This window comes from Ammodytes marinus, assembly GCF_949987685.1.
Source record: "Ammodytes marinus genome assembly, chromosome: 7".
Classification (NCBI taxonomy): Eukaryota; Metazoa; Chordata; class Actinopteri; order Uranoscopiformes; family Ammodytidae; genus Ammodytes; species Ammodytes marinus.
Window position 1 is genome coordinate 7398549 of NC_137211.1, and position 25510 is coordinate 7424058.

The window sequence follows — 25510 nt, forward strand, 5'->3', positions numbered from 1 at the left end:
CTACCTTATGTAAAACCACTTTTTCGAGATTGTCTCTGAGTTTGGTCATTATTCAGCAGTGGCTGGTTGCAACATCTATTAAAATAATACATATATTTTAATGATTTGGAATCATGGGGTTTGTGACTATGGAGGGTTTTTCCATTAGATGTGACTCATTTATTATAATATTTCTGATTAAAAGCGACTTGTGATGCATAAGTGGACACGCCATTTGAAGAGGGTTCAGGAGTTAAAATCTGCTCATTGAGGTCACAGAAAAATAAACTCAATACAACTTTCTCTAGAATCGTGAGACACATCAGACTTTTCTATTCATATCATGGACCCCGCAATGACATTTAAAAACAACCATGTGTAAACTTTTATTCATTGATCAGGAGTTAAAATGAGGTTAAAGATATGAATCCGTTCTAAAAACCAGAACAAAATCAACAGTAGACTTTTTTTTATTATTAAAAAAAAAGGAAAACAATTGTAAATAAAAAAATACATGTTTTTGAGTTCAGCATAAGTAGAGAAAAACAGGACAATCTGGTGCAATGGCTGCACAGGTGCTGAGTTTAATATATTGTTAACGTAGAAAAAAAAAATCAGCACACTGACACCTGATTTGGAAAAAATATATTTATATATCTAATAAAAGTGTGTCCGTGGAGAGGACATAATACATTCTAAAGAAAGGGTCAGCCGTCTGACTCAAGAAGTGAACTTTGTTGAGTCTCGAAGGTAAACTGAATGCTAGCAGCTTAGCTAATCTCTTCTTAGGACAAACCTGTTGATTCACAAATGCAGCATGCTGAAACGAAATGTAAATCATACAAATCAATATTGCCAGCTCAGGGCCACGGCATAAAGCAACGGATCATCACTACAGTGTATTGTTTTCTTTCCTGTGCTGGTGTTTCTTGTTTTTTTTGGTTCGTTTAAATTCCCTGGTTCCCTGTTCAAACTGGAGGGTTTGTTAACGTAAAAGGGTGACACATTATTAAGTGTGTGTATTGCTGGAGAAAAGAGTTGGGTGTGTGAGCTATGCTGCGTCTCGTTAGGCTGGCATTCCTGTGTGTAACTCCGCTGACTGAACACGCATTACTTTACCACGTGTATCAGGTTTGTTCAGGTTTCTGTTACAGATGAAAAGCATCCACACATTTATATCCACTGTGACTGAAAACATGTCCTCCCTATCAGGAACTCAGCAAAAAGACATGTTACAACATCCAATGTAAAAGGTGCAGTCAGCGATTCTGGAGAATGCTTGTTGTCAAAATCACTTTGTCAAAATCAGTGAATATCTCTTCATGATCAAATACCTGTCCATTCTGTGTGTGCGCTGAAAATAAATCTGGTGTTAATACACAGCCTAGACTCTGTAAACAGGTAGCCTATGTATACAAAGGGTCACGCCATGGTTCGCAAAAATGCTTTTGATATAGGCTAAGATTTAATGCTACATAAATACAGGTAGCAGTAAGTGTGACATTAAGCCGGTCAGTATTTAAATAGTTGTTGAAGCCAAATATTAATCAAAGCCAAAGTATAAGGCGATCAGTAGCTTAGTGTATCGATAGCAATGTTGCTGTTAGCTACGTTGGGTCAGTCTGAGCCACTTGTTTACATACCCGTTTTCAGAGCCTAGTCTGTGTATTAACAACGTTTTTTTTTTTATGAAAACACAGTACAGACCAGTAGTGGATAATGAGATATTCACTGATTTTGACAAAAAGTAATTCTGACAACAAGCATTCTACAGAAACACTGACTCCGCCTTTAATAAGAAAATGTTAAGTGTATGGAGAACGAGTATGGCATCTTGTCCCTGCACCATTTTGTTTTTAGGAAATAAAAAAGACTTCCGTGTCACTGTGGAGCCGCCAGGGAGAAAACATAGAAGAAATAAGTTACTAGGAGGCAACCTAGTCTTCATCTCACTTTTGACACACTGGAAATGTTACGTTATAATATTTCTCGATGTAACTCAAGAATCAGTAGCTCCACTTAATACCACTCGCATAAATGTATATACACAGGCACACACACACACACACACATACATACGTACTCAAATAGCCAAACTCAGGCCACATAATTCAATGTCCACACTCATCTAGTGGGCACAGGCTCGCTTCCCTCTTACGTTCACACACTTCATCTTACTGTAGTTTTGAAAATTGACCAATAACAAAACAACAACAAAAATATTTTTTTAAAGTGTCAGTGTCTTCCTTACTGGCATATTTTCAGACAGGCTGGTCAAAAAAATCTGGCTCTATAACTTCTGATCTATTTCATGGTAACAGAAGATAACGAAATCCTAACAGACACCTTAGTCAGGGATGAAATGGAAGAACACATGCATTTGGTAAATAAGAGAGGGTGGGGCTTTTTCCTGGTTCAACAGAGCAGGGGAGCTGAAACAAAACTCTTCTCCTCTACAGACCGGGACATGTATTGTCTGGTGGCGAGTCTTGTGTTTAAGTAGGCACACGTTATTTGGGATGTTAAAACCTGAAGAACTGAGGCCCTGAGCGTCCAAGATGAGTTAATGAAACACAACGTTTGGGTTGGTGATAAGGAACCGACAGCCTGATATTCTCAGCCGGCCAAAATCTTTGCACGCTGCATTTTGAAATATAAATGAGTGAACCTGAATCTGCTCAAGTCCAAGTAATCCACTCACTGGCAGAGTAAACCCAGAGTCAAAGCAGGCTGACGGCAGGGCCAGCCTAGTCCACTCTGCAGCATCAGGGAGGAGGAAGGACAGACATTAGTGGAAATAGGCTCGATAGCAGACGTAAGCACCGAGCACCACCGCCGTGCCCAGACACACGTTGGCTAGGAGAGGCGACCAGGCCTCCGGCGCAGGAGAGTTCTCCTTTAGTGGCTCCACAGTATCAGCTGATGGCGCTTCTTTCTCCTCCTTGGTCTGGGTCTCGTGCAGCTGTTGGGATTTGGTCTGTGTTTGGGAGGTAGGATCCTGGGTTTCCACGTGGCCGTCGAGCTGATCGGGACCGTCCTGAGGAGTCTGGGGGGCGTCGATGTTCCTCTTTCTCAGCTCAGGCGCTGGTGTGGACCTGAATGAGGAAATAATGTCAAAGAGTAGAGTATTTTTAAGATCTTTTATTTTTTTCACCTCAAATGGATAGTTTTAAGCACAGAGTTGAATGGGGACAGAGAGGGGAAAGACATGCAATTCACGGATGCACTCAACTGATGAGCCAACGGGGTGCAACGAGTAGATTAGGGTTTAATTGTACCAAAGGAGCAACAGATTTACTCATGGCTTAAATCTCTTCCAGCTAAGACGTTAAAGCCTATTTAAATGTTGCCACTTGATTCAGTAAGTCAGTAAACTAGATGAGTAGTTGATGGGTGCACTCCAGAACAGGGTGCTGCTTTAACTCCATGGTTTCCACTAGATTTCAATTCTCATACAAAAACGGCTCATGATGTGTATGCCAACTTGATTCCACAGCTCTGGGTGGCACGTAAAGAAAACACCAACAGGAAATAGACAAAATAGATATAAACAAATGTTTTCACTTGGCATTGGAAAGCTGTGGAAGATTAAATTGAAGTTTAGCATAGCATTTCTAAATGCTGTTGTTTCATTATCAGCTTATTCAATGTCATGCATGCGGGCCACCTATACTCCATTTAAGCACATTTCCCAGAAGAGCTCAGGAAGTCGGTGTTGGGTTTACAAATAAATGATGCAACATACTGCTTATGTACTGGTTTTATTGTAAACTGTCTTTTGGCGCTTTTCCACCGCATGGTATCAGCTCGACTCGACTCGACTTGACTCGCATATTTGGCTTTTCCACCGCAATTTCATGGTACCTGGTACCACGTAGCGGCTGCTTTTTTGGTATCGCCTCGCTCTAGGTTCCAAGCGAGCTGAGCCGATGCTAAAAGGTGACGTCGGCAGACGGCCGGCCACTGATTGGCCAGAGACTATTGTTTGGCCAATCAGTGGCCAGAGACTACCGGCTTCATTCTGTTGTTTATTCTCCCCAACTCTCCGGGACTTTTGAGTGTATTTACGCCGCGTGCAGCCTTCTCTGGCTCTCTTTCATTTGATTTGCATCACAGATCCGAATTTATTTTCCATATATTCGCTAAGCTCACCCAGTGTTGGTTGTTGGGGAAGTTACTTAACATACGAGAGGAGACATGTAGGGCAGCTAGCAGCTATAGGCTAGTAGCCAGCTGGGACAGACATGATAGCGAGCGATTACATTACAAGCCTCGGACTGAACTGATTACCTCAATAAAATATTCAGGCTGAGACACGGCTTGCATTTGAAAACACGTATCCTGAAACAAGCACTAAACAGTCAACTTTATCATGCCCGTGTTTACGTAGGGATGTACGTGACGCATCCCTACAGCTGACTGTGTGGCACACATCGGGACAACAACCATCCCTTTTAAATGCACGTAGCAATATTCTTCTACTTCTTTTAGCAAACAGATACAAGGGGGGTATTTCTTAAACATTTTTCATCCGTGTTTTTGGCGGTTGGTTCAGTTAATAGTGCAACAACTGCTCGTAATTTCTGCTTTGCTACTTTGCTCCGGAGTAGGCTTTCAGCCCCTTACGACAACCCCGCCCACGTTCAGCAGGTACTATTTGCGGTGGAAAACGACCCGTGCTGCTACCAAACCAAGTTGAGTCGAGTCGAGTTGAGTCGAGTCGAGCTACATGTGCGGTGGAAAAGCGCCATTTGAGTACCATGAAAAGCGCTATATAAATAAAATGAATTATTATTATAATAATCCAACTTTTTTTTATGTATAAACTATCAATGACATAATAAACTGAAATTAAATCTTTAAAAAAAAACATTATTTGGATGATTACCCAAGACTGCGGATATCCATCTGTTGGATGATGTCATGGTTTTCAGGGAAAAAGGACGGCTGAACCGGGCCGTTGTTTGGGTCTCTGGGCGGAGGGAGAGGAGGGGGAGGGGTGAACTCTGGAGGATCGTCTTCCTCGTTTGACAGCTCTTTCCATGATTCCTAGAAGAAGAAAAAAACAAACAAACACAGAAACCCCCTTTAAGTATGTGCCAAAATACTTCATACTAAATAAAAGCAAATGGGTCGTTTTATTTTGTGCACATGGAGTTTCTTAATCACCCAGTGAACTCTGAGCAGTATAGAGAGAAAGAACTTGCCTGCAGAGACGTATCTCCCATGATGTACTTTGCACCTTCGATGACAGCGAGGTAGGAGAAGCGAAGTTGATCGGCAGTTTGAATCAAGCCCATTCTGTAGCGCCGCATCTCCAGCAGCACATCACGAATACGCACTGAAGACGGGTCCTTACGCATGGACATCTACAAGTGAAATCAACACAATTCAACTCAAAAGAGTCTTTTTAAGCACTAATTGTGTTTAAACCGCCTACACTCCTCATCACCGCCCACTTGAAACAATCAAGGAATTTTGTGTTGCTCTACTATTGCACTGGCTCTATATAAGAATTACACATCAATGTACAAAGCTCTGTCCCTACCAGTAAGAGGCAGGTGTCCACTAGACAAAAGGTTCCAGAGCGTCCGATGCCGGCGCTGCAGTGCACCACCACGGGGCCCTGGTCCGAGTGCAGACAGCCAGACTCCTGAACCTTGAACAGGAAGTTAAGGAAGGAGGCCGGAGACTCTGGCACCCCAAAGTCAGGCCAGGTGGTGTAGTGGAAATGTAAAATCTCACGAGTCTCCTGAGTCTGTGAAGGGAAAGAGAGAGAGAGAGAGAGAAAAAAAACAGATCGAGATGTGAGAAGAATTAAAAGACCAAAGAACAGACCAGGACTCACATGGATGTAGTATTAGAAAAGTCTGAAGTTTCCCAATCTGAAACCATGTTTACTTTCAAACGCAAACTCCAGTGAGAGTGAGAGCGAAATACTTGCAGACAAATTTTCCAACTCCAGCTGACGGACTGTGTAGTAAGATTTGACGTCTTCTGAGATGTGGGTAACTTTGAAATTGGTATCTTCAAAGATTGCATCTTTCTCTTCTTTGTGTGGCCAATATTGGGCACATTTAATCTAAAAAACAAACAAAAAGGTGCAACAACAGAGACGAGAAGCAGTGAGACAAACAACATATGCTGACGATGTCACACACAGGGTTTCCATAGCTAATTAAACATAAAGTTCTGTAAAGGATCCGTGGGAAGTCTGCACAAATGAAGAAGTGACACTGAAAGTAAAGAAACCATGGCTTACAGATCCTTTCTCTATGACTCGGTTCAGCATCACTACACCGCGGGTTCTCTGCTCCCACACCATCTCCCAGAAGTCGCCACATGTGTTTGGAAGGGGTCCCTGAAAGACGATAACTGTTAGTTGGTATTAGAAAGATCTCAGGAAAGCATTCGATATTGTTGAACATACTATTCCTAAAGAGAGACTGGCTTTAGAGGACACAAATGTGTTGAACCTTCAGTCTCGAGCTTCAACATTTGAAATGTAGTCCAATATCATACAAATAACATGATTATTAATTCAGTGTAATGGAGGATTATCACTGTCAGACTGCATCATTTCCAAATGGATGTACTGAGTCCTTTCTTCATGCGTACCTGAGTAAGAATATAGTTCCTTCCTGCCTCCTCGGCTTTTATCAAGCTGGCATTGATGTAGTTATTAACGCCGTGCTGCAGACATATTCTGCTGTGGTCAACTGAGGGTAGAAAAAAACAAAAGATCATTAAGGTGTGTGTATGTTGGTGCCACAAATACAATTCTCAGATTAACACAGGATACTGAGGAGGATAATGTCAACTTTGACTTCAGTTCAAAAAAGTTAAACCGCACAAACAAGTTTCTTGTAACTGATTTTCGTATCTTGCTAATAAAGTATAAAGCAAAGAAACACGCTTGATGGCATATACAGTAAATATTTGCAAACCAGTCTGCACAATTTGCATGGCCGTTTCAGTGTGAAAGAGAGGAAACCACACAGAGCAGCTGTTGATTGAGATGTTACGGGAAAAATACTTTTATTGAAAAATATTACCTAAGAAAAACTCTGAGCTGCAATGTTATTGTTACATGAAAATACAAGCCTGATGCAAATGTGTGTCTGTGACAATGACCACATGTGTTTACTGTATATGTTAAGAAGATGTTCACGTTGCTTTAAAGAATAAAATGGATTACAAAAAGAATATAACAACATACACACATACGTAAAATCAAACTTATATAAGATTAAAAACTACTCATCCGATGTTGTTATAGCTAAGCTCTTAACTTGTTTGTATTGTGTTATACTTGTCTGACTGTATTGTTGGTTCAAGACTTATATACTAATGCTTTTAACCATTTGGCAGTTTCTAATTGTGTCATGAATACAGGCGCAACATAACTGTTGAGCCAACCTCAGCATATTTGCATGAATGTAGTTATATTTCTCTGTTGAATAATGTGCACTATCCCCTGTAAATAAACAAAAGAAAATAACGTAATACTAAGAGTAAACGGGACAGAAGTTTTAGAAGAAGATCATTATGTTGCCAACCATGTGTAGCTTTACCAAGCTTTGTACTACTGCCATCGTACTGACACCCAAAAGTTATGAACTAGAAGTCCCATCCATGGTTAAAACAGTCTACTGTGTAATACTGACTTTGTGTTATTTCAAATGATTCTTATGTTTGCACCTGAGCTCATACAGTGGTGAGCCGGCACAAGTTTCACACACTTCCAACATAAATAGGCGTCTACGGAGCGTCAGCAAATCTCACAAGAGTCACATCAATTGAAAGGAATATTTGACATGTTTATAAACGCTTGTGTGTGGTGCAGTGAGAAGAGCGAAAGAGCAACTTACATGGGCTAACATCTCTGTAACGATTACGATTCTTGTTTTCAGGCAATTTGGCAACCTTGCAAGGTAGTTCACACGACTGCTGACGAATGTCCTGTGACAGAAAAATACAAGGATATTACGTTAACATTACCTTAAAAGGTCTGATGCAGTATGAATGGTGCAGGCTGTGTCTCAAAGAGTCTAAGCATGTGTCAAGGATGTTTATTCAATTTTCTGGAAAAACTTAAAATAAAGAGATAATGAAACAGTGCACCATCTGTGAAGAGCAATTCCCTGTAAATATGATATGCCAATTCCCTGGAAGCATTCAACTAGTGTGTGTGTGTGTGTGTGTGTGTGTGTGTGTGTGTGTGTGTGTGTGTGTGTGTGTGTGTGTGTGTGTGTGTGTGTGTGTGTGTGTGTGTGTGTGTGTGTGTGTGTGTGTGTGTGTGTGTGTGTGTGTGTGTGTGTGTGTGTGTGTGTGTTTGTGTGTGTGTGTAGTACATGTTTGAATAAGCAGTACAAAAAAATAATAACATCAGCTGATTTGTGTAAAACCAAGTTATTCAACATTACTTTTTTGGTCTAATGAAAAAGCAACGGGAACATATCAGATCATGCCATGCATTTATGTCATAACATCCTACTTTCCTTAGCCTTTTTTAGTACTTAAAATATTGATATAAGTCATTTAATTATCACTTGTGGCATTATTTTAAATTTAATGAATTCAATATGCCTGTCAAGACATTTTGTAGGAACCCTAAGATAGATAGATAGATAGATAGATAGATAGATAGATAGATAGATAGATAGATAGATAGATAGATAGATAGTCTAATTAAGTTCAGGCATTTTAATAAGCTACTAACTAAGGCCGTGGTTTGAGATGAATTAGTCTTTTTAGTATCTAAATCTAAATGAACCCTGGTAACTACAAAAATGGTGGCTACGCTGCTGCCCACTCTCATTATGCATTTGCAACCATTTGGCTAGAAAATGTCAGCTTTAAAAGAAAGACACCAGTAATCAGATTCAGCCCTGTTTCCACCTTGATTTTGCATAGAGGTCCTACCTGATAAATGGCGCTCCAACTCCCGTTTTCATCGATTTCCCGAAACTCGGCTTCCATCGCTGACAGTCCAGCTGACACTCCTCTCTCCCTTTTCTTCCGATTCTCCAGATGTAGACCCCCACTGGTTAAACCGGGCCGGCTTTACTAGAACAATGTCCCGCTGTAACTTTTGACAACAGTCCCTCCACTATTCAGTAATTGTCAGTAGAGCTGCACAGATCGCCGTGTTGCCTCTTTCGGCCTGCTGATAGCGGAAACACGCCGCTGGCTCCTCCTACACGGTGTCCTCGAGACGCTAAAAAAAAAAAAAGCTATTCTAATAAATAAAAAAATTGAAGATACTTATCCTTCCTGGCTTCCCTTTGGTGTGAAGCGCTAGTTAATAAATCCTCGTCGACCTTAAATATGTCACTTTGAGTGTCTAGTAAGAGGTAAGTCACTTTACCAATTCCTCCGGCAGCTGTAGAGACAAACCAGCGGACACGCGCGGAAGGGGGGCATGTTGTTACGTACGTCACCACATTGGAGCGCGCACGTACGCGGACGTACACTCTATTTACGTCCGTGTGACCTGCTGCTGCTGCTTTTATGGCAAAGTGATACTATAGCTTGTTATAAACTCGTTTCCAGGACAAAATATGTTGGAGTTAATGTGAATTTTTGAGACGTATTTGTCTTCAAGAGGCCGTGTGCTGTGTGACCTATCAAAGGTCATGATGGATTATCTGTAGTTCAGAGAAAGGCTGTCAACAACAACAACAACACCTGGGACTTTGGTGCTACTAACGTTAGCTTAGCAACGCACCTTAGCTTTTGAATCAGCGTCACCGCTGTGACAGGTATTATGTCATTTTTTCTTGTGTGTGCTGCTTCGTGTGTTGTCTTCTCCCGGCCACCAGCTCACTTCACACGGCTGTGAGTCACTTCAGTGGTTGTCTGGAGGTGGTGTTAGCCCACTGCTGTCGTTGGCTGCTGCTTTGCTAATGTGTAGCTATAGTCATTGCCTCCCAGTGGTGGAAAAAGTGTTCAAATCTTTAAACGGTAAGTTATGTTAGATATATCAAAATGCTTTAAATAGTCAATTTAAAGTGCATTAAAAAACACCGAAGCACTGGCTCAAAAAGGTCTATGTAGCAACGTAGTTCTGTAGAAATCTGTATTTGTTTCCCATGTGTTCTTCTTAATCTTAATATTCATTTGCTGACTACAGCTATCAGATAAATATGTCAGTAATGTGTAGCAGTAGTTATTGCTTCCCACTGGTTTCAATCTTTTAATTGCACATTTCAGTGATCATACTTGAGTGTTTTTTATAAATATGGAAGTATGATCACTAAAATAGAGTCATTTTACTGAGGAAATGAGGCATGATAAATCTCAATCTACTGACTACAGCTATTCAACTACAATTAAATCAGTATGCTATGTGAAGGGAAAGTTATTGCCTCCCAGTGGTGGAAAAAGTGTTCAAATCTTATAACAAGAAGTAGCATTAAGAATACCACAATGCTTTATACTCAACTAAAAGTGAAAGCAAATCACTGAAGTAATACTCAAGTATGAGCATAAACACATACATGTACTAACTGCATGTAGCAAAGTTCAAACCATATAACTTAAGAAATCTGTATTTGTTTATCATGTTTTTGCAACATACATCTTTATCTTGTAAATTAGTATAAAGTAAAATATTTACCTAAAAAAAGCAGTGGCACGCTACACTCTCATATTGAACTACTACTTTTTTAGTTTTAATGGTGTGTAGTACTGAGTTTGGTGTATGTCCTTGTGCTGTACTTTGGAAGAAACCAATTACAAATTTCCACTGATGATGACAAAAGAGTCAATCAGTCAATCAATACTCAAGCTAAGTACAAAAAAAATACTGAACAACACTTAAGTTCAGTCATGGAAAATGTATTTTTTCTCTCAGGCTTTCTTATCTATCAAATATGCACAATTTCTGTCACTACAAACACACACAATCGCTCACTAACCAAATAATAACACATAGTCACTGCTGTTTGTACACTAGATGTAGTGACATGTGACTTTGTCGATCTATTTTTAGATTCCTGGAGTAGTTTGAGAACATCGAGAGATTCTCAAGGCAACATGGCTCCCAAAGATATCATGACCAATTCCCATGCCAAATCCATCCTCAACGCTATGAACTCGCTTCGCAAGAGCAACACCCTGTGCGACATCACTCTGAGGGTGGAGAAGACTGATTTCCCAGCTCACCGGATCGTCCTGGCTGCCTGCAGTGACTACTTTTGTGCCATGTTCACCAGCGAGGTAACGTTAGAAATGTTGCACCACTCAACACTGAAACACTGAGTTCTTATAATTTGCCTCTATAGATCAAGTTACATCTGGTTTGACGTAATTAATAGTATAAGGGAATAATATGACCCAGTTACAAACCTGAATATGGTTATTCTCTCCTAATTTCTGTAGGCAATTCTGAACATCTCCAAGGCTCTTTGAACGTTAGATTTTATAAAAAGAGACCAATTTGACAAGGCAATTATCGGAATTGCTACAAAGGATAATACCTAATGCTTAAAACTAATCCCTCCATTATATGTGTCTTGCCATTACACCTGTCTTTTTTTTGTCGACCTGCAGCTTTCGGAGAAGAGCAAATCTTTTGTCGACATCCAGGGGTTGACTGCGTCAACGATGGAAATCTTGTTGGACTTTGTCTACACAGAAACCGTGTTAGTCACAGTGGAAAACGTCCAAGAGCTGCTCCCTGCGGCGTGTTTGCTGCAGCTCAAAGGTACAGTTGAGGACTGTCTGCCTTACCTTGGATTAACAAAAACATTGTATACAGTGTGTACTAGTGTCAAGCCCGCTGATATCACTGTCGGGACTATCTTGAAAAGTGTTGACAAGGACTGAATTCAGTTTCGTCAAAAGGGCCTTGGAGGGTAACTTTGGGAGTAAAAATAATAAAATGTAATTTTGAATCAACTGACTTTAATCAAGTTTCAGTATGATATCTTTAAGTTACACTTATTGACCAATTCACCTGTAGTGTCTCTCCTTAAGTATCATAACATATGTAGGAAGTATAGAAACAAGTGTTGAATGTGGAATTAAAAAGTCTTTGATGTAACTGTGAATCCTGCAGAAATGCACCCCTTTTCAAACAAAAACGTGTGCGTCTCAAAATGAAGAGCTGTTGAGTGACACAAGAGTTTTGAGGTGTGTGTGTGTGTGTGTGTGTGTGTGTGTGTGTGTGCGTGCGAGTGTGCGTTCATGTATACAAATGTATCTTTGTTTTTTCCTCAGGGGTGAAAAGAGCGTGTTGTGATTTTCTGGAGGGTCAGCTGGACCCCTCCAACTGTTTGGGCATTCGGGACTTCGCCGAAACTCACAACTGCCTGGAGCTGATGGCGGCCGCAGAGCAGTTCTCACAGAAACATTTCTCTGAGGTGGTTCAGCACGAGGAGTTCATGCTGCTCAGCCAGACTGAAGTGGAAAAGCTCATTAAATGTGACGAAATCCAGGTATTTTTTGGTTTAAGAATAGAATATATGGTGGTATTTGTTAAACGGTACATCAAAGGACCCTGTTTCAGGTCACATCAACCATACTGTATATAACATAACAACTCATAATCATAGTAATAAAGTGCGTTCATTGAAATACTTGTAACCATATTGGCATATCTGCACCCCACTACATCTATACATGCAGTAATGGATCACATTGGTGTTAATGTGCCTGAAAAAGCAACTTGACTTGAATAGTATACAGAGCTTAACGCTCACAGCTTTCTTATTGTCTTTCAAACACCAGAGTGTGAAAAGAAAATCACAAGTACCAACCTGCCATGATAAGTCATTGCCCCCCCTCATACACACACACACACACACACACACACACACACACACACACACACATACATACATATACACACACACACACACACGCCCAAACTCCTCTCACTTTTGCGGATTGGGCTGACAATGAAATTGTAGAGACGAAAACCTGGTTTAAGTTTGCCAGGAAATTCCTGTTCCCGACCGCAGGCCCTGCAATGTGAGAACACAGTTATTACCACACAGAGATTTATAGATCTTCAATTCCCTCAAATGGCTTTACCTGTCATTTTTTGTTGTTTTTAGAGATAAAACGAGACCAAACATGTAAATCATTTACGTGTGTTCTTTCTCATGTAAGGATTTCAAGGTGGGTATGTGTGGGCTTGTTTAACCATTAGCAGACTGCATTGGTGCTCATTGTGTCTTTGCATTCACTGAAACAACTGCAATTGCTGAATAATCATACACCACAATAATAAGTGGCTAATAAATATATGGATATAATTCTTATTGCTGTATATTTTGCATATATCCAGGTGGACTCAGAGGAGCCAGTATTTGAAGCCGTGTTAAATTGGGTCAAACACAACCGAAAAGAGCGAGAGCCGTATCTATCAGACATGCTCGAGTTCGTCCGCCTGCCACTGTTGACCCCCCGCTACATTACAGATGTCATTGATGCTGAGGTGAGCCAGGCGACGACACTGCACTTTCTTGTCTAATCATATGCCAAGCCTCCAGTGAAGGATGATGTGTTGACACATTTATTACAGTTACCACCGTAATTAAGCAAGTTTTGGCACGTTTTAGCCCCTCATTCGGTGTAGCCTGCCATGTCGAGACCTTGTTGATGAAGCCAAGAAATTCCACTTACGACCGGAGCTGAGGAGTGAGATGCAAGGCCCACGCACGCAAGCTAGATTAGGTAGGAATCCTATGTTTTAAACTGCAATTTAGCTATATGCATGTCTCCTATACTGTATGTCTACTTTGTAATCTTTAAGGCTAGTAAAAGACATTCATGGATTTTTTTCAGGTGCCAAAGAAGTCCTGTTGGTTATAGGCGGCTTTGGCAGCCAGCAGTCACCGATAGACATAGTTGAGAAATACGATCCGAAAACACAAGAATGGAGCTCCCTTCCTGTAAGTATTGAATTGAATGTTTGGAGAAAGGTTTTGTGGATAAGTGGATTTGGCTGATACACACAGGAATGTTTCAAACAGAACATTGCACGGAAAAGGCGTTACGTTGCCACAGTTTCCCTCCACGATCGAGTGTATGTGATCGGAGGCTACGACGGCCGGTCGAGGCTGAGCTCGGTGGAGTGTCTGGACTACACAGCGGACGAGGACGGCGTCTGGTACACCGTCGCCACCATGAATGTACGGAGGGGCCTAGCAGGGGCCACAACACTCGGAGGTGAGCGAGCGTCTGCACCTGAATGACTCACACCTTCACCCGTGGACGTAGGTTTTGTTAAAAGATTGGGGGGAACACATTAAGCAGTGGGGTCTATGGGTCCTCCACAAGAGAATGTCAATGGTCCAACACTTAATTTCCTGCATTCTTGTGCATTTTTTATGCCTTTTTGTGAATCAATTCATGGTGGAAATGTCTTTATTTAATCTGAATTCATGCAAGCCACTGCAACAATGGGAGCTCAGCAAGGAGATGACATGGTCAACTTTAGGGGTGTCAGAAATCTTTGGGAATGATATAGTTATTTCCCTTCAGAAGGCAAACAAAAACAAAACAGTTGTGTTTTTTCCCCCCTGACAGACATGATCTATGTTGCCGGGGGCTTCGATGGCAGCCGGCGTCACACGAGCATGGAGCGATACGACCCGAACATCGACCAGTGGAGCATGCTGGGAGATATGCAGACGGCCAGAGAAGGAGCCGGTCTGGTGGTGGCCAGTGGACTTATATACTGTCTAGGTAGGGACATTGTCGCCATATGCAATTTATTACGTTATTTATTTTTTTACTTGTTGGATGAATTGGTTAAAACAATTTTTTTAAATATAATTTCCCAGAGCCTGAGGTGTATTCAATTTGCTTGTTTTTTCCAGCCAACCCAAATACATTCAGTTTAACATCATACATGATGAGAAAGATTTATTATTTATTGAAGGAGCTGCCCAATAATTAAGTTCTGTATGAACATAAGTATAAAAACCACTCTGATAATAAGGTTACCCAACCCTATCCAACACCTGTTATTGAAAAAAAAAATAATTCTCATAAATCCAGTTGGAAAAGTTTCCAGCAGATAACAATAATCCAAGAAGTGTAACATGAAATACTACAATATAAAGTGAATATAAATCAGTCACATACTCCCACTCTCTCCTGTCAGGCCCTTTTGAAAATGGCCGATAATTTATTACTGCAGAATTAAACAGGCTTTTTGTCTTTTTTGAGCCACTTGTCATCTGTGACAGCTGTAGTTAATAAAGCTGCTTGACAGATGATTCAGTCCACGCTCCATTTCTGCAGTAAAGACACACAAAGAGAACTTTCATTCATCAGAAACAGTTTGAATCACTTTGATGGTTGACTGACTCTTAAAGACGCACTGTAAATGTGTACAACATTTGCTAACAAAGCGGTATTAAGGCCACAAGCAACCCATAATGCAACACTCTCTGTAAACTGTCTTTATACAAAAAGAAAATCTGATGTTGCAAAAACATAATCTTCTAGCCCTTAAATATGATGCTATCACACTTTTTAAATGCAATTTCCATTTGCTGAATTTGTCCAATTGTTATTTTTGTTATTAAATAACTAAACACACAAGTTCCTGAGGGTACTGATTATATTGTCAATTTGCTTATTTTTTCCGCCTGGTATATCATCACACAAGACAAAGAAAAACAGAAAATCCTATGATTTTTATATATTTTTTTTAAATAAGTTGGAACTGAGAAATGTTAAGCATTTTTGTTTGAGAACGACTTAAAGGATGGATTGATTATCAAAGCCTTTGACTGTCATTTGACCACTTGATTAGGTGGATACGATGGACTGAACATCCTGAATTCAGTGGAGCGCTATGACCCACACACAGGCCACTGGACGAGTGTTACGCCCATGGCAACCAAGCGGTCAGGTAGGTAAGAGACAGACTGGAGAACATTGTTACAGCAAACTGTCTGTATGACTGTTTATATGAGGCCTTTCCTTTTGTTTCCAGGCGCTGGTGTGGCTTTACTAAACGACCACATCTATGTAGTGGGAGGCTTTGACGGCGTTTCACACCTGGACTCTGTTGAAGTCTACAACATCAGAACAGACTATTGGACCACTGTAGCCAGTATGACCACGCCGCGATGTTACGTAGGAGCAACGGTTCTACGAGGACGTCTCTACGCCATCGCCGGGTAAGAAAAGGCGACGTAATGTCCCTATTTCTCTGACCGTGTGATTAAAGGAAAGGTTCGACAGTTTATCCAAGCAATACACTTGCATTCCAAATGTGCGTTGTTGATGTATGGGTCACTATTGTTGCATACATATGGGAAATTACGAAAATGATTATCAAGATTATCCTGGCCATAATACTCCAGAATCTACATATTATCCCGATAATCATCAAAATATTCTTAAAACTCTTGTTACTTGTCATATTAAATTTTGTTAAGAAACAAATATTTGTATTGCATCACAGATGGGAGACCTCTTTTTTTTTTTTTTTAAGATCTCCTATTTTCTGGTCTTAATTTCTTGGTAAAAACTGCTATAGAGCAACCTGACACGAATCACATTGCAAAAAAACATGTAGATTTTCTGGAAACTCTTCCTCTCATCTGAGCGCGCACAGCAGTCTCTCTCCACAATCGGCTTTGTGTTTCTCTGCCACCCCAGACGGTCAGCAGGGAATACGTCGAAATACATGTACGTCATTATTTGATATGCTAGTATGGTTAAACATGACTGTAAATCATTATAACAACGTTTATAGGTCATAAAAGTCAAAAAGTATGATAGGTCCTCTTTAATGAAAAACATTTTATTTTATTTTTTATATAAAAACGTTATTGGTTGGGGATACAATGGGCAAGCTGAGCCTTCAGCCATTGTGAAAGGTTAAGGATTTAGGAATGACTGGAAAGATGCAGCGCCCCTTTGAGTCAATTCTAAATAAAACAATATAGGACAGAACATTAGCGAGCTACACAACTTTTTAAAGTCAGTCGAGAAAATGTTCGCAAGAAACCGATAATGTAAATTCACCACAGTCAACATATTATAAGTGTTATTCATTGTGATTTGTGATAAAATCTTATCTTCCCGTCCCATGGCTGTAATAATTCCTCTTGTCCAAGCTTGCCCAGCATCGGGAACCAACTTTACAGTCAATGTTCTGAGCAAAAATGCATGTTGGAGTTCAACAGTTTTATTAGCCAAAGTCAAGTCAAGACACAATTTTACTCATACAGCCCAATATCACAACTCAAAATTTGCCCTAAAGAGTAGGTTTAATGCCAGGGATTTGCCCCAGAAATTTAACTAGCCAGATTTATCCCTCCGCACGGCTGAGCAAGGAAGCACAAATAAGAAATATTGTAATAAACAAAAAAAGACGACACTCCTCACAACCGATATGGAAAGGTGGAACAATTACAGCGACCACTTACTCTTTTAATGCACATATGGCATATAACTATGAGCTTTAAAATCATATCCTTTTAAATAAATGATACATTACCTTGATGAAAGATATTCAATAAGTCAGTGCAGGATTATAAATGTCCCTGTTAAACAGTAAAGTATTTGTTTACCTCTAACTGTTGTGTATAAAACATTTCCTCCCTATTTGTCTCTCGTCTCCCTCTAGTTATGACGGGAACTCTCTTCTCAGCAGCATCGAATGTTACGACCCGGTTATTGATTCCTGGGAGGTGGTTACCTCCATGGCGACTCAGCGGTGTGATGCGGGCGTCTGTGTTCTACGAGAAAAATGATCTTTGCAAAGAAGAAGAAGCAGAAGAAGAACTACAAGAGGGAAAAGCATCAGGCAGCTAGACTTTGCTTGAATAACCTTAAAACAAAACCACAAAGGGAGACGCTTGTTTGCCGGTATGCAAATAGTATACAAACTCTCAAATGGAAAAATGCTCAAGTTTGGGCTGCCTCCGCTAATGAATAGTGAACCCGTCCGACCTTTGGACTGTGCAACAGAGATTAATCTTGGCCGTGGAAGACGTCAGAAGCCTCCAAGGAGCCCATCACCACTTGCATGACTCTTCTTCGGTTGCTGTCGTTACCTGTGAGATTATTTTTTCAGTTTGTCTTCAAAGTGCAATATATTTCTACTCATCTGACGAAAACACTAAAAAAAGAAGGAGCCGATGTGGACTCCGGTTGCTGCTACATGCCTTATGACTTTGGCCTTCATCAAATCGTGAACATCAGTGCTGCCTCCCATAGTAACACCATAATATCTTTTTGATGATAGTTACCTTATCTTATTAGCGAGTGTACTCGTTTGGCATTTTTTCTAAATCATCAATGGGTCAGTAATACAACCCTTCTTTGTAATTTTTTTCGGTTATCTTTTTTTTAAGATTCAAATCACTTTAATAAAAAAAAAACTTTAATACTTAATGTTGCTCTCAGAATATATATTTAGAGATAAATATTGGTTTAAAAAAATGACTGAATTGTACCAGTTGACTTTGGTTATCGTTTCACGCCCTCGGGCAAAACAGAAGAATCACAAAGTAGTAAATATATGAAGTGCTGCATGTGATTTGTTTTCTTTCTCAGCTCTTACATTTGGACGTGAACATGTAGGACACGAAGTCATGTCATCACTGTTGCCTGGGAAGTGAATAAACACACTGAGAACTGACGTGTTTGATCTGTTTAGTCATTTGGTGGCGGGAGGGTTAAAAATGTGTTTATTTATTTTAGGAGGAAACATTATCTGATTGTCAAATGAGAGAGCTCAAGTTACAATGCAGGGAATTTTCATTGTGGTGATTCTGGTGAATTGAGCGATTAGATCGTGTTACACCTGTTTCCTAAGAAAATGCCTCCTTTCCGAGTTGAAAAGTATAGTTTCCACATTCAACAAATCATATAAAAGCTTAGTTTAAACACTCAGATTTAACACAGTTCAACACCATCTTAACTTTAATGTACAACGTAAAATAATGTTAAAGTGTATTATGTAAGATTTTCATTTGTTTTTATATGTTATTTTTTAACTGGCATTTTGTCCACAATAACCCTTTCACTTACCTTTGACTGTGACTAGACTAGAATTTTGAGACTCTACTGTCTGCGCCCTACATTCACACCAGGATCACAGGCAGTCAGGAAGTGACATGAAATCAGAAATGTATTGCTAGCTACAAAAATATAACTAAAAACACACTTTGGATAACTATTAGGCTAATTATTTAGACATGGCAGAGCTGTCAATCAATAAAACACAAATTCCTGTTTGATAGTTGCGTAATACAGCTTTATGGCTCAAACCACAATAAGATTATAAAATACAGATAAATAATCATTTGCATTTTATAAATCTTATAACTATTGGATACAATATCAATCAATAAATAAAGGATGATGTAATATAATGGATAAATACTTTATTGATCCCTCGTTGAAATTCATAAACTGATATAATTTTTTTTAAATTGCCCCATTAATAAGCTGCAACATTAAAGTTATTTACATTTGAATGCGTTAATGCCGACATTAGACAGATAGCCCTGATAGATATATTACAGTGTGAAAGATGAATTACTTGTGTCCAATTTTCTCTCCAAAGGTTCTGTCGTGTACATGCAAGTAAAACTAAATAAACTGACTTGGGCAACTTTTTTGTTAGGGAGGAAAGTCATTATCCCTCCCTCCCTTCCTCCCTACCAATCTGAAGCTTGAATATAAGCTTCCAGACTGCGGATATAAAGGGCGGCTGTCAGCGGGCGGGACACAGCAGCAGCTCGAGTCTTTGTCAGAGACACGTTACCTGTCCCGGAGCAGAGCAGAGGAACCACACGGTGCTGGCTGGAGTTTAGCTGACTTTGAACCATTTACAGCATCCTGCACCAAAACACACTACTAACATCATCTACAGCGACATGGTAAGATTATTACAATTCATTGGAAGGGGGGAAACTTAATCCTGGGAAAAGTTTGATATTTGTAGGCCTGATGTCTAAAATCTCATCCAATGTTTATTGTCTGCAACATTAAATCTATGAAAAATTATATTTTGATCAATGCTATTAAAACCTGCCACAAAACACTGTTTTGCTTTGACACTGCATGTATTTTAAATGAGAACTGCAGTCGTTCGTCTTAACATACAATAGGCCTACATGAGGCTTGAACCACTCTTTGCACTATGAGTGTTGATAGTTTTATGAGTTTGTAACCACTGACAGGTTATGTCAGTGTAGACAGCCAGCTCACCTTCATTTCCTGCATCAGAAGAAAAGCCTGTTTAGTGTGTTTTTGAAACTTTTTGGGATGCATCTTTTACCATGTTCAAAATTTTAGTCTAGTCGTGTCTCCCAAATGTCACTCGACAGCAAAAAATCATCTGGGGGGATGTCCACCCTCCTCCTGGGGAAAACAAAGATGAAATCCGCAGCATGTTGAAACTTGACTGTGGGAAGCACTTGAAAAAATGCAACCGTGTTGAAATAAGCCTGTCCTGTTTCTGGCATTGTTTAATGTTAACAACTGTAAAAGCAGATCATAGAAAACACATTAAGCAACGCAGTGTCATGACATGACATGTTTGCTTTGCAGTCTGAGCTGTATGAAAGCAAAGATATCCCATTACATTAGATTTGAATTTCTTAATAACTGATGGAAAATTGTATCTCTGTTCAAATTCAAATACAATTATTTGAATTAATGTATTTCATTCTGTAAAAAAAGGTGGCAGAAAATCTGGCGTTAAGCCCCCTTGTTGATATTTTTCTGTTGTGAATTTCAATCAGACTGATTTGACTTACTGAATTTGAGCATCTTGAATATCATTTCTATCCATTGTAGCATTGAGGCTCCATGGATGTATGTCAATGTGAATTCAGTAGATGGTGCAAAAAGAATGAATCCTAATTACTTTGGTGATGCCTTTACTTTTTCATCTAGTGCCATCATCAGGTCAAAGTTAGAATTTGTCCAATATATTTGGTTTGTGACCAAATTTTCACCAGTGTCAGTGGCAGGCGGTGGGTCTAGGTCTAGTTTAGCGTTTTCACTGAAAAGTGCCGTCTGCAACCAAAAACATCAGACAGCAATGAGAACGAACCAAAGAAGTGAAGTTGTGGGGTAAGACAGCTGAACAATGAGCTCAAACTCATTACAGGTCTTTAAAGCCAAGTGGAGCTAAACATTCTGAAAAAAATGTTGCTCCGGTTCATCGCTGCTGCTTTATTTCAAATTCCCACTGTGTTTTAACATTGTTATTTAATTTGTTGTTATTATAAAATAGAAAATGCCATGGTACTTATATTTAAACAGTAAGTATTCAGTTGCTTTTGAGAGTCAATTACGGAAGCCAAACATGGACATGTTTGGCACATTTTTATACTCAAGTCAAAATCGAAAAAAATAAGCAAACTCTTTAGATTTTTGATATCTCATCGATAATTAGGCCTACCATTATCACAAAAGCTTTTTCTTTTCATTATCTTGCGATCTTGAGTAAATGTTGTTTCCTCATATTACTTGTGACTTTAGTTTTTTTAATGGGTTAATAGACCCATTATCACATGATCACAACACATTAAAAAATTATTGCAAACACAGTCGTCTTATGCTTTCTGTAGTCACACCCATATGGACTTTCTTTGCTTCCATAGGCTTACTGTTGCATTTGTAGCCATGTGTTTCATATTTACACTTCTTGTTCTAGTTTATAGTTCTAGTTATTTTAACATCGGTTTTAGGAAATATGAAGATGTGGAAGTTATTTATGAATGGCAAAAGTAGCCTACATATTCTAACAGAAGTAATATGAGTAAACAGCTCTCTTTTCGCCCATTTCAGATTTTTGTTTGCCATAATGTCTGCTCTTACAACCCATGTTTTGGGAGTCCGAAATGTTAAGGAAAAATACACAAGGGTTGTTTTACTTTGTGTGTCTTTGGATCCTAACTTCCACCTGTTTTCTCCCTCCCCAGAGAGAGTGCATCTCTATCCATGTGGGGCAGTCCGGGGTCCAGGTAGGAAACGCCTGCTGGGAGCTCTTCTGCCTGGAGCACGGTGTCGGGCCCGATGGCGTCAGCCTGGAAGATTCTCCAGAAGCGCACTCTCGTGAAGACGCGTTCAACACTTTCTTCAACACTGGAAGCTCCGGGCGACATGTTCCCAGAGCGTTATTTGTGGATCTGGAGCCCACAGTGGTCGGTGAGTAGTCTTGACCTGTTAGCGGGTTTATTTTTAACCGTATTACGTAGCTATGTCTATCACAACAACTCACCTTTTCCTTTTATGTGTGTGTGTGCATGTCCATCAGCACGGGGGGTCACGCATGTAACTGCACTGGTATCCAAGCAACAAGTAGAGCAGAGACTCCTTTACCTTTTCCAGTGCTGGCCAACATTTATACTGTAGAAGCGTCTTGTGTAAATGGCAAATTATGGAGAGCAGTATTTGATTAGCATTACAACAATACTCAGGTGCCCATTCGTCATTCATACTGGACACTAAAACTTATCTACCTAAAATGCACAAGAGTAATCGATTGAGACAAAACACAGTCCTCCTTCTGTGAGAAAATATATTTCGGCAGTATTGGGGCTTCATACTTTATGAAGTGAAACATCTAAAAAAAATGTATTGCATTATATTGTTGTCATCATATTACACAATTTTCCCATTCAGTCACCCTGACTTCAGTATGATTCTTTGGAAAGCTTCCAATTTTTATGAGAGACAAAGCAACAAAGTTCGTCATGAGTTTGCATCAAAAGCAGACCCGCCTATGGATCCACCAATGAGTGATAAGTTTGATGAGATAATTTGACAGTAAAGCTATACGCCTAGACATGTCTATGTTAGTGGAAAACAACCTGATTTGTCTCTGGTCTGGTTTGTAAAAGTTTACCCACGTTGCAATTGATCTTTCTGAATAAGACTTTTCTTTTCAGACGAAGTTAGGGTCGGAAAGTACAAAGAGCTTTTTCACCCTTCGCAGCTGATCTCTGGAAAGGAGGATGCGGCAAACAACTTTGCTCGTGGCCATTACACTATTGGGAAGGATATCATTCATAATGTCATGGAGCGTCTTCGGAAAATGGTAAGTAGTGAAAAACCCGACGGACAAAACACTGCTATCGTTTTCTTTGAAAAAAAAATCCATTAGTTAAATGATGGTTTGTATTACTCTGCAAATTCCTACAAGATCTACTAAGAATGAATTATCTTAAAGCTAACATGTCAACTTTCTGGGATGTCTTAGTTTTTTTTAATCAAGTTCAACCTTTTGGGAAAGATACTCCTTCCTTTCCTGCAAAGGGGTGGATGAGAAGATTGATACAAGTTTCAATATCCCTTTGTATCCATTTGTTTGCAGCCTGTGCGCTAAGCTTTATTTTGAATGGACAGAATAGACAGTCATCAATCTTCTCCATTTACTCTCTACGGGAAAGCAAATTATCGCATTTGGAAAATGAAGTCATAGTCTTCCTTTAACAGATGCTGTCCTGTCATTCTGTCCTTCTCCTCAGACGGACCAGTGCACGGGCCTTCAGGGGTTTCTCATCTTTCACAGCTTTGGAGGTGGAACCGGCTCTGGCTTCACCTCTCTGCTGATGGATCATCTGAGCGTAGAATACGGCAAGAAATCCAAGCTGGAGTTTGCTGTGTACCCGGCTCCCCACTTATCCACCGCTGTTGTGGAGCCTTACAACTCCATCCTGACCACACACCACACCTTAGGGCACTCCGAATGCGCCTTCATGGTGGACAACGAAGCCATCTACGACATATGCCAGCGCAACATTGGCATAGAGAGGCCCGGTTACACCAACCTCAACAGATTGATCGCTCAGGTTGTGTCCTCCATCACGGCCTCCCTTCGTTTCGACGGCTCCCTCAATGTGGATCTTACAGAGTTCCAAACCAACCTGGTGCCGTTTCCCCGTATCCACTTCCCCCTGGTGACGTACTCGCCCATCCTCTCCGCGGAGAAGGCGTACCACGAGCAGATGACTGTGGCCGAGATCACCAGCGACTGCTTCCGGCCGTCCAGCCAGATGGTGAAGTGTGACCCTCGCACAGGCATGTACATGGCGTGCTGCATGCTCTACCGAGGTGACGTGGTGCCCAAGGAGGTCAATGATGCCATCGCCAATATAAAGACCATGCGCTCCATTCAGTTTGTCGACTGGTGCCCAACTGGCTTCAAGGTGAGTAACATTATGAAGGTATTTGTAACCCTTGGATGCTACTGGTTGTGTGTGCATTGTGTGGAGTCTCGAGACCAATACTAAATAATTATGTGCAATCGCACTTGATAATACGATACTGTGGTATGAACTTAACAACAAACACACAGAAGGTTATTGTTCCCATACGTATAAAGGTTATTGTTCCCATACGTATAAAGGTTATTTATAGAAGAGGGTTGGACTTGCTTAAATTTGTCTCTTTTTGAGATCGATATGTGGCGTCAACAATTTACCAGATGTTTTGATGTTGTTTTGGTGTCTGCTTTCCTGTCTTGCTTGACCTGTTCTGTGCATCTTGTGGAATTCAGACTTTAAAAGGCGAAATCAGCGATTCCGCACACACAGTACGGACGGGTAGCGCACCATGAGGAGATATTAACTGATTTTATCAAATCACCCTACAGAATCACTGACTCCACCTTCAAGAAATGCTCGAGATACTTTACCTTTCTGATCGTTCTCTTTTATCTCAACAGGTCGGCATTAATTACAAACCTCCAACTGCCATTCCCGGTGGCGACCTGGCCACAGTGCAAAGGGCAGTGTGCATGCTGAGCAACACCACCGCCATCGCAGAGGCTTGGTCTCGCCTCAACCACAAGTTTGACCTGATGTACGCTAAGCGAGCGTTTGTCCACTGGTACGTGGGAGAGGGAATGGAGGAGGGAGAGTTTGACGAGGCCCGAGAGGACATGGCCTATCTGGAGAAGGATTACGAGGAACTGGGTCGACCGTCTGAAGACTTTGACGATGAAGAATACTGAAACTCAATGATTTTACCTTGTACTGGGTCAAAAACCATTTTGTGTCTGTAATGTGTTTCATTTAAGCCACAGTTTACCAACCTGATGATGTTCCTCTCTGCCTAGTTTTTTTTATATAATGCCAAAAAAACTTTAAGTTGTTGAATTGTGCTTTAAAATAAACTTTGTCTGGCATGGGTGTAACATTGGACACTAGTTGGTTCAGATGACACCTTTTTACCACCACGTCCCCGTTACAAATCTATACTCAAAGATCTTTGGTCCCACATACTCCATCACTTGTGTGTTTTAAGTAATAATAACAATCATTTAAATTCTTGTTTCTCTCATGAGCTTCATAAAAAATAAAAAGTGTTAAAACAATGACCCTTCTCTTTGCAACAAACAGGTTTGATGAAGGTTCCAACAATATTACATAGTTATGCAATCTTATTGCTACAACATAAAGAAGTAGTTTAATATACAAGAATAATTAAATTAAGATTCCTTCATTCACCTCTTTTACTGTATATATGTGTGTGTGTGTGTGTGTGTGTGTGTGTGTGTGTGTGTGTGTGTGTGTGTGTGTGTGTG

The 25510-nt window shown here is 40.3% G+C and overlaps 3 protein-coding genes across 4 annotated transcripts; 2 read left to right on the forward strand and 1 right to left on the reverse strand.

The window, feature by feature from the left end:
* Window positions 1–433: 433 nt before the first annotated feature.
* On the reverse strand, window positions 434–9038 carry ptpn1 (protein tyrosine phosphatase non-receptor type 1). The gene is made up of 9 exons (XM_080030635.1): window positions 8905–9038; window positions 7851–7941; window positions 6598–6698; window positions 6242–6340; window positions 5918–6061; window positions 5528–5731; window positions 5187–5348; window positions 4868–5028; window positions 434–3074 (listed from the first exon to the last, which is right to left on the reverse strand). Exons 1-9 carry the CDS (start codon window positions 8959–8961, stop codon window positions 2768–2770), a joined length of 1326 nt encoding a protein of 441 aa, XP_079886761.1. The 5' UTR covers window positions 8962–9038; the 3' UTR covers window positions 434–2767.
* Window positions 9039–9529: 491 nt separating this feature from the next.
* klhl12 (kelch-like family member 12) lies at window positions 9530–18583 on the forward strand. 2 transcript variants are annotated; one of them, XM_080031017.1, is made up of 12 exons: window positions 9530–9743; window positions 10976–11202; window positions 11536–11689; window positions 12205–12422; window positions 13277–13426; window positions 13551–13665; window positions 13777–13883; window positions 13965–14160; window positions 14521–14679; window positions 15758–15856; window positions 15941–16127; window positions 17585–18583. In XM_080031017.1, exons 2-12 carry the CDS (start codon window positions 11020–11022, stop codon window positions 17709–17711), a joined length of 1695 nt encoding a protein of 564 aa, XP_079887143.1. In that variant the 5' UTR covers window positions 9530–9743; window positions 10976–11019; the 3' UTR covers window positions 17712–18583. The 2 variants fall into 2 exon arrangements, with proteins under 2 accessions (XP_079887143.1, XP_079887144.1); XM_080031018.1 differs by lacking the exon at window positions 17585–18583 and having other exon boundaries at window positions 15758–15860; window positions 15941–16120.
* Window positions 18584–19695: 1112 nt separating this feature from the next.
* tuba5 (tubulin alpha 5) lies at window positions 19696–25300 on the forward strand. The gene is made up of 5 exons (XM_080031880.1): window positions 19696–19847; window positions 21903–22128; window positions 22872–23020; window positions 23451–24131; window positions 24650–25300. Exons 1-5 carry the CDS (start codon window positions 19845–19847, stop codon window positions 24935–24937), a joined length of 1347 nt encoding a protein of 448 aa, XP_079888006.1. The 5' UTR covers window positions 19696–19844; the 3' UTR covers window positions 24938–25300.
* Window positions 25301–25510: the final 210 nt, after the last annotated feature.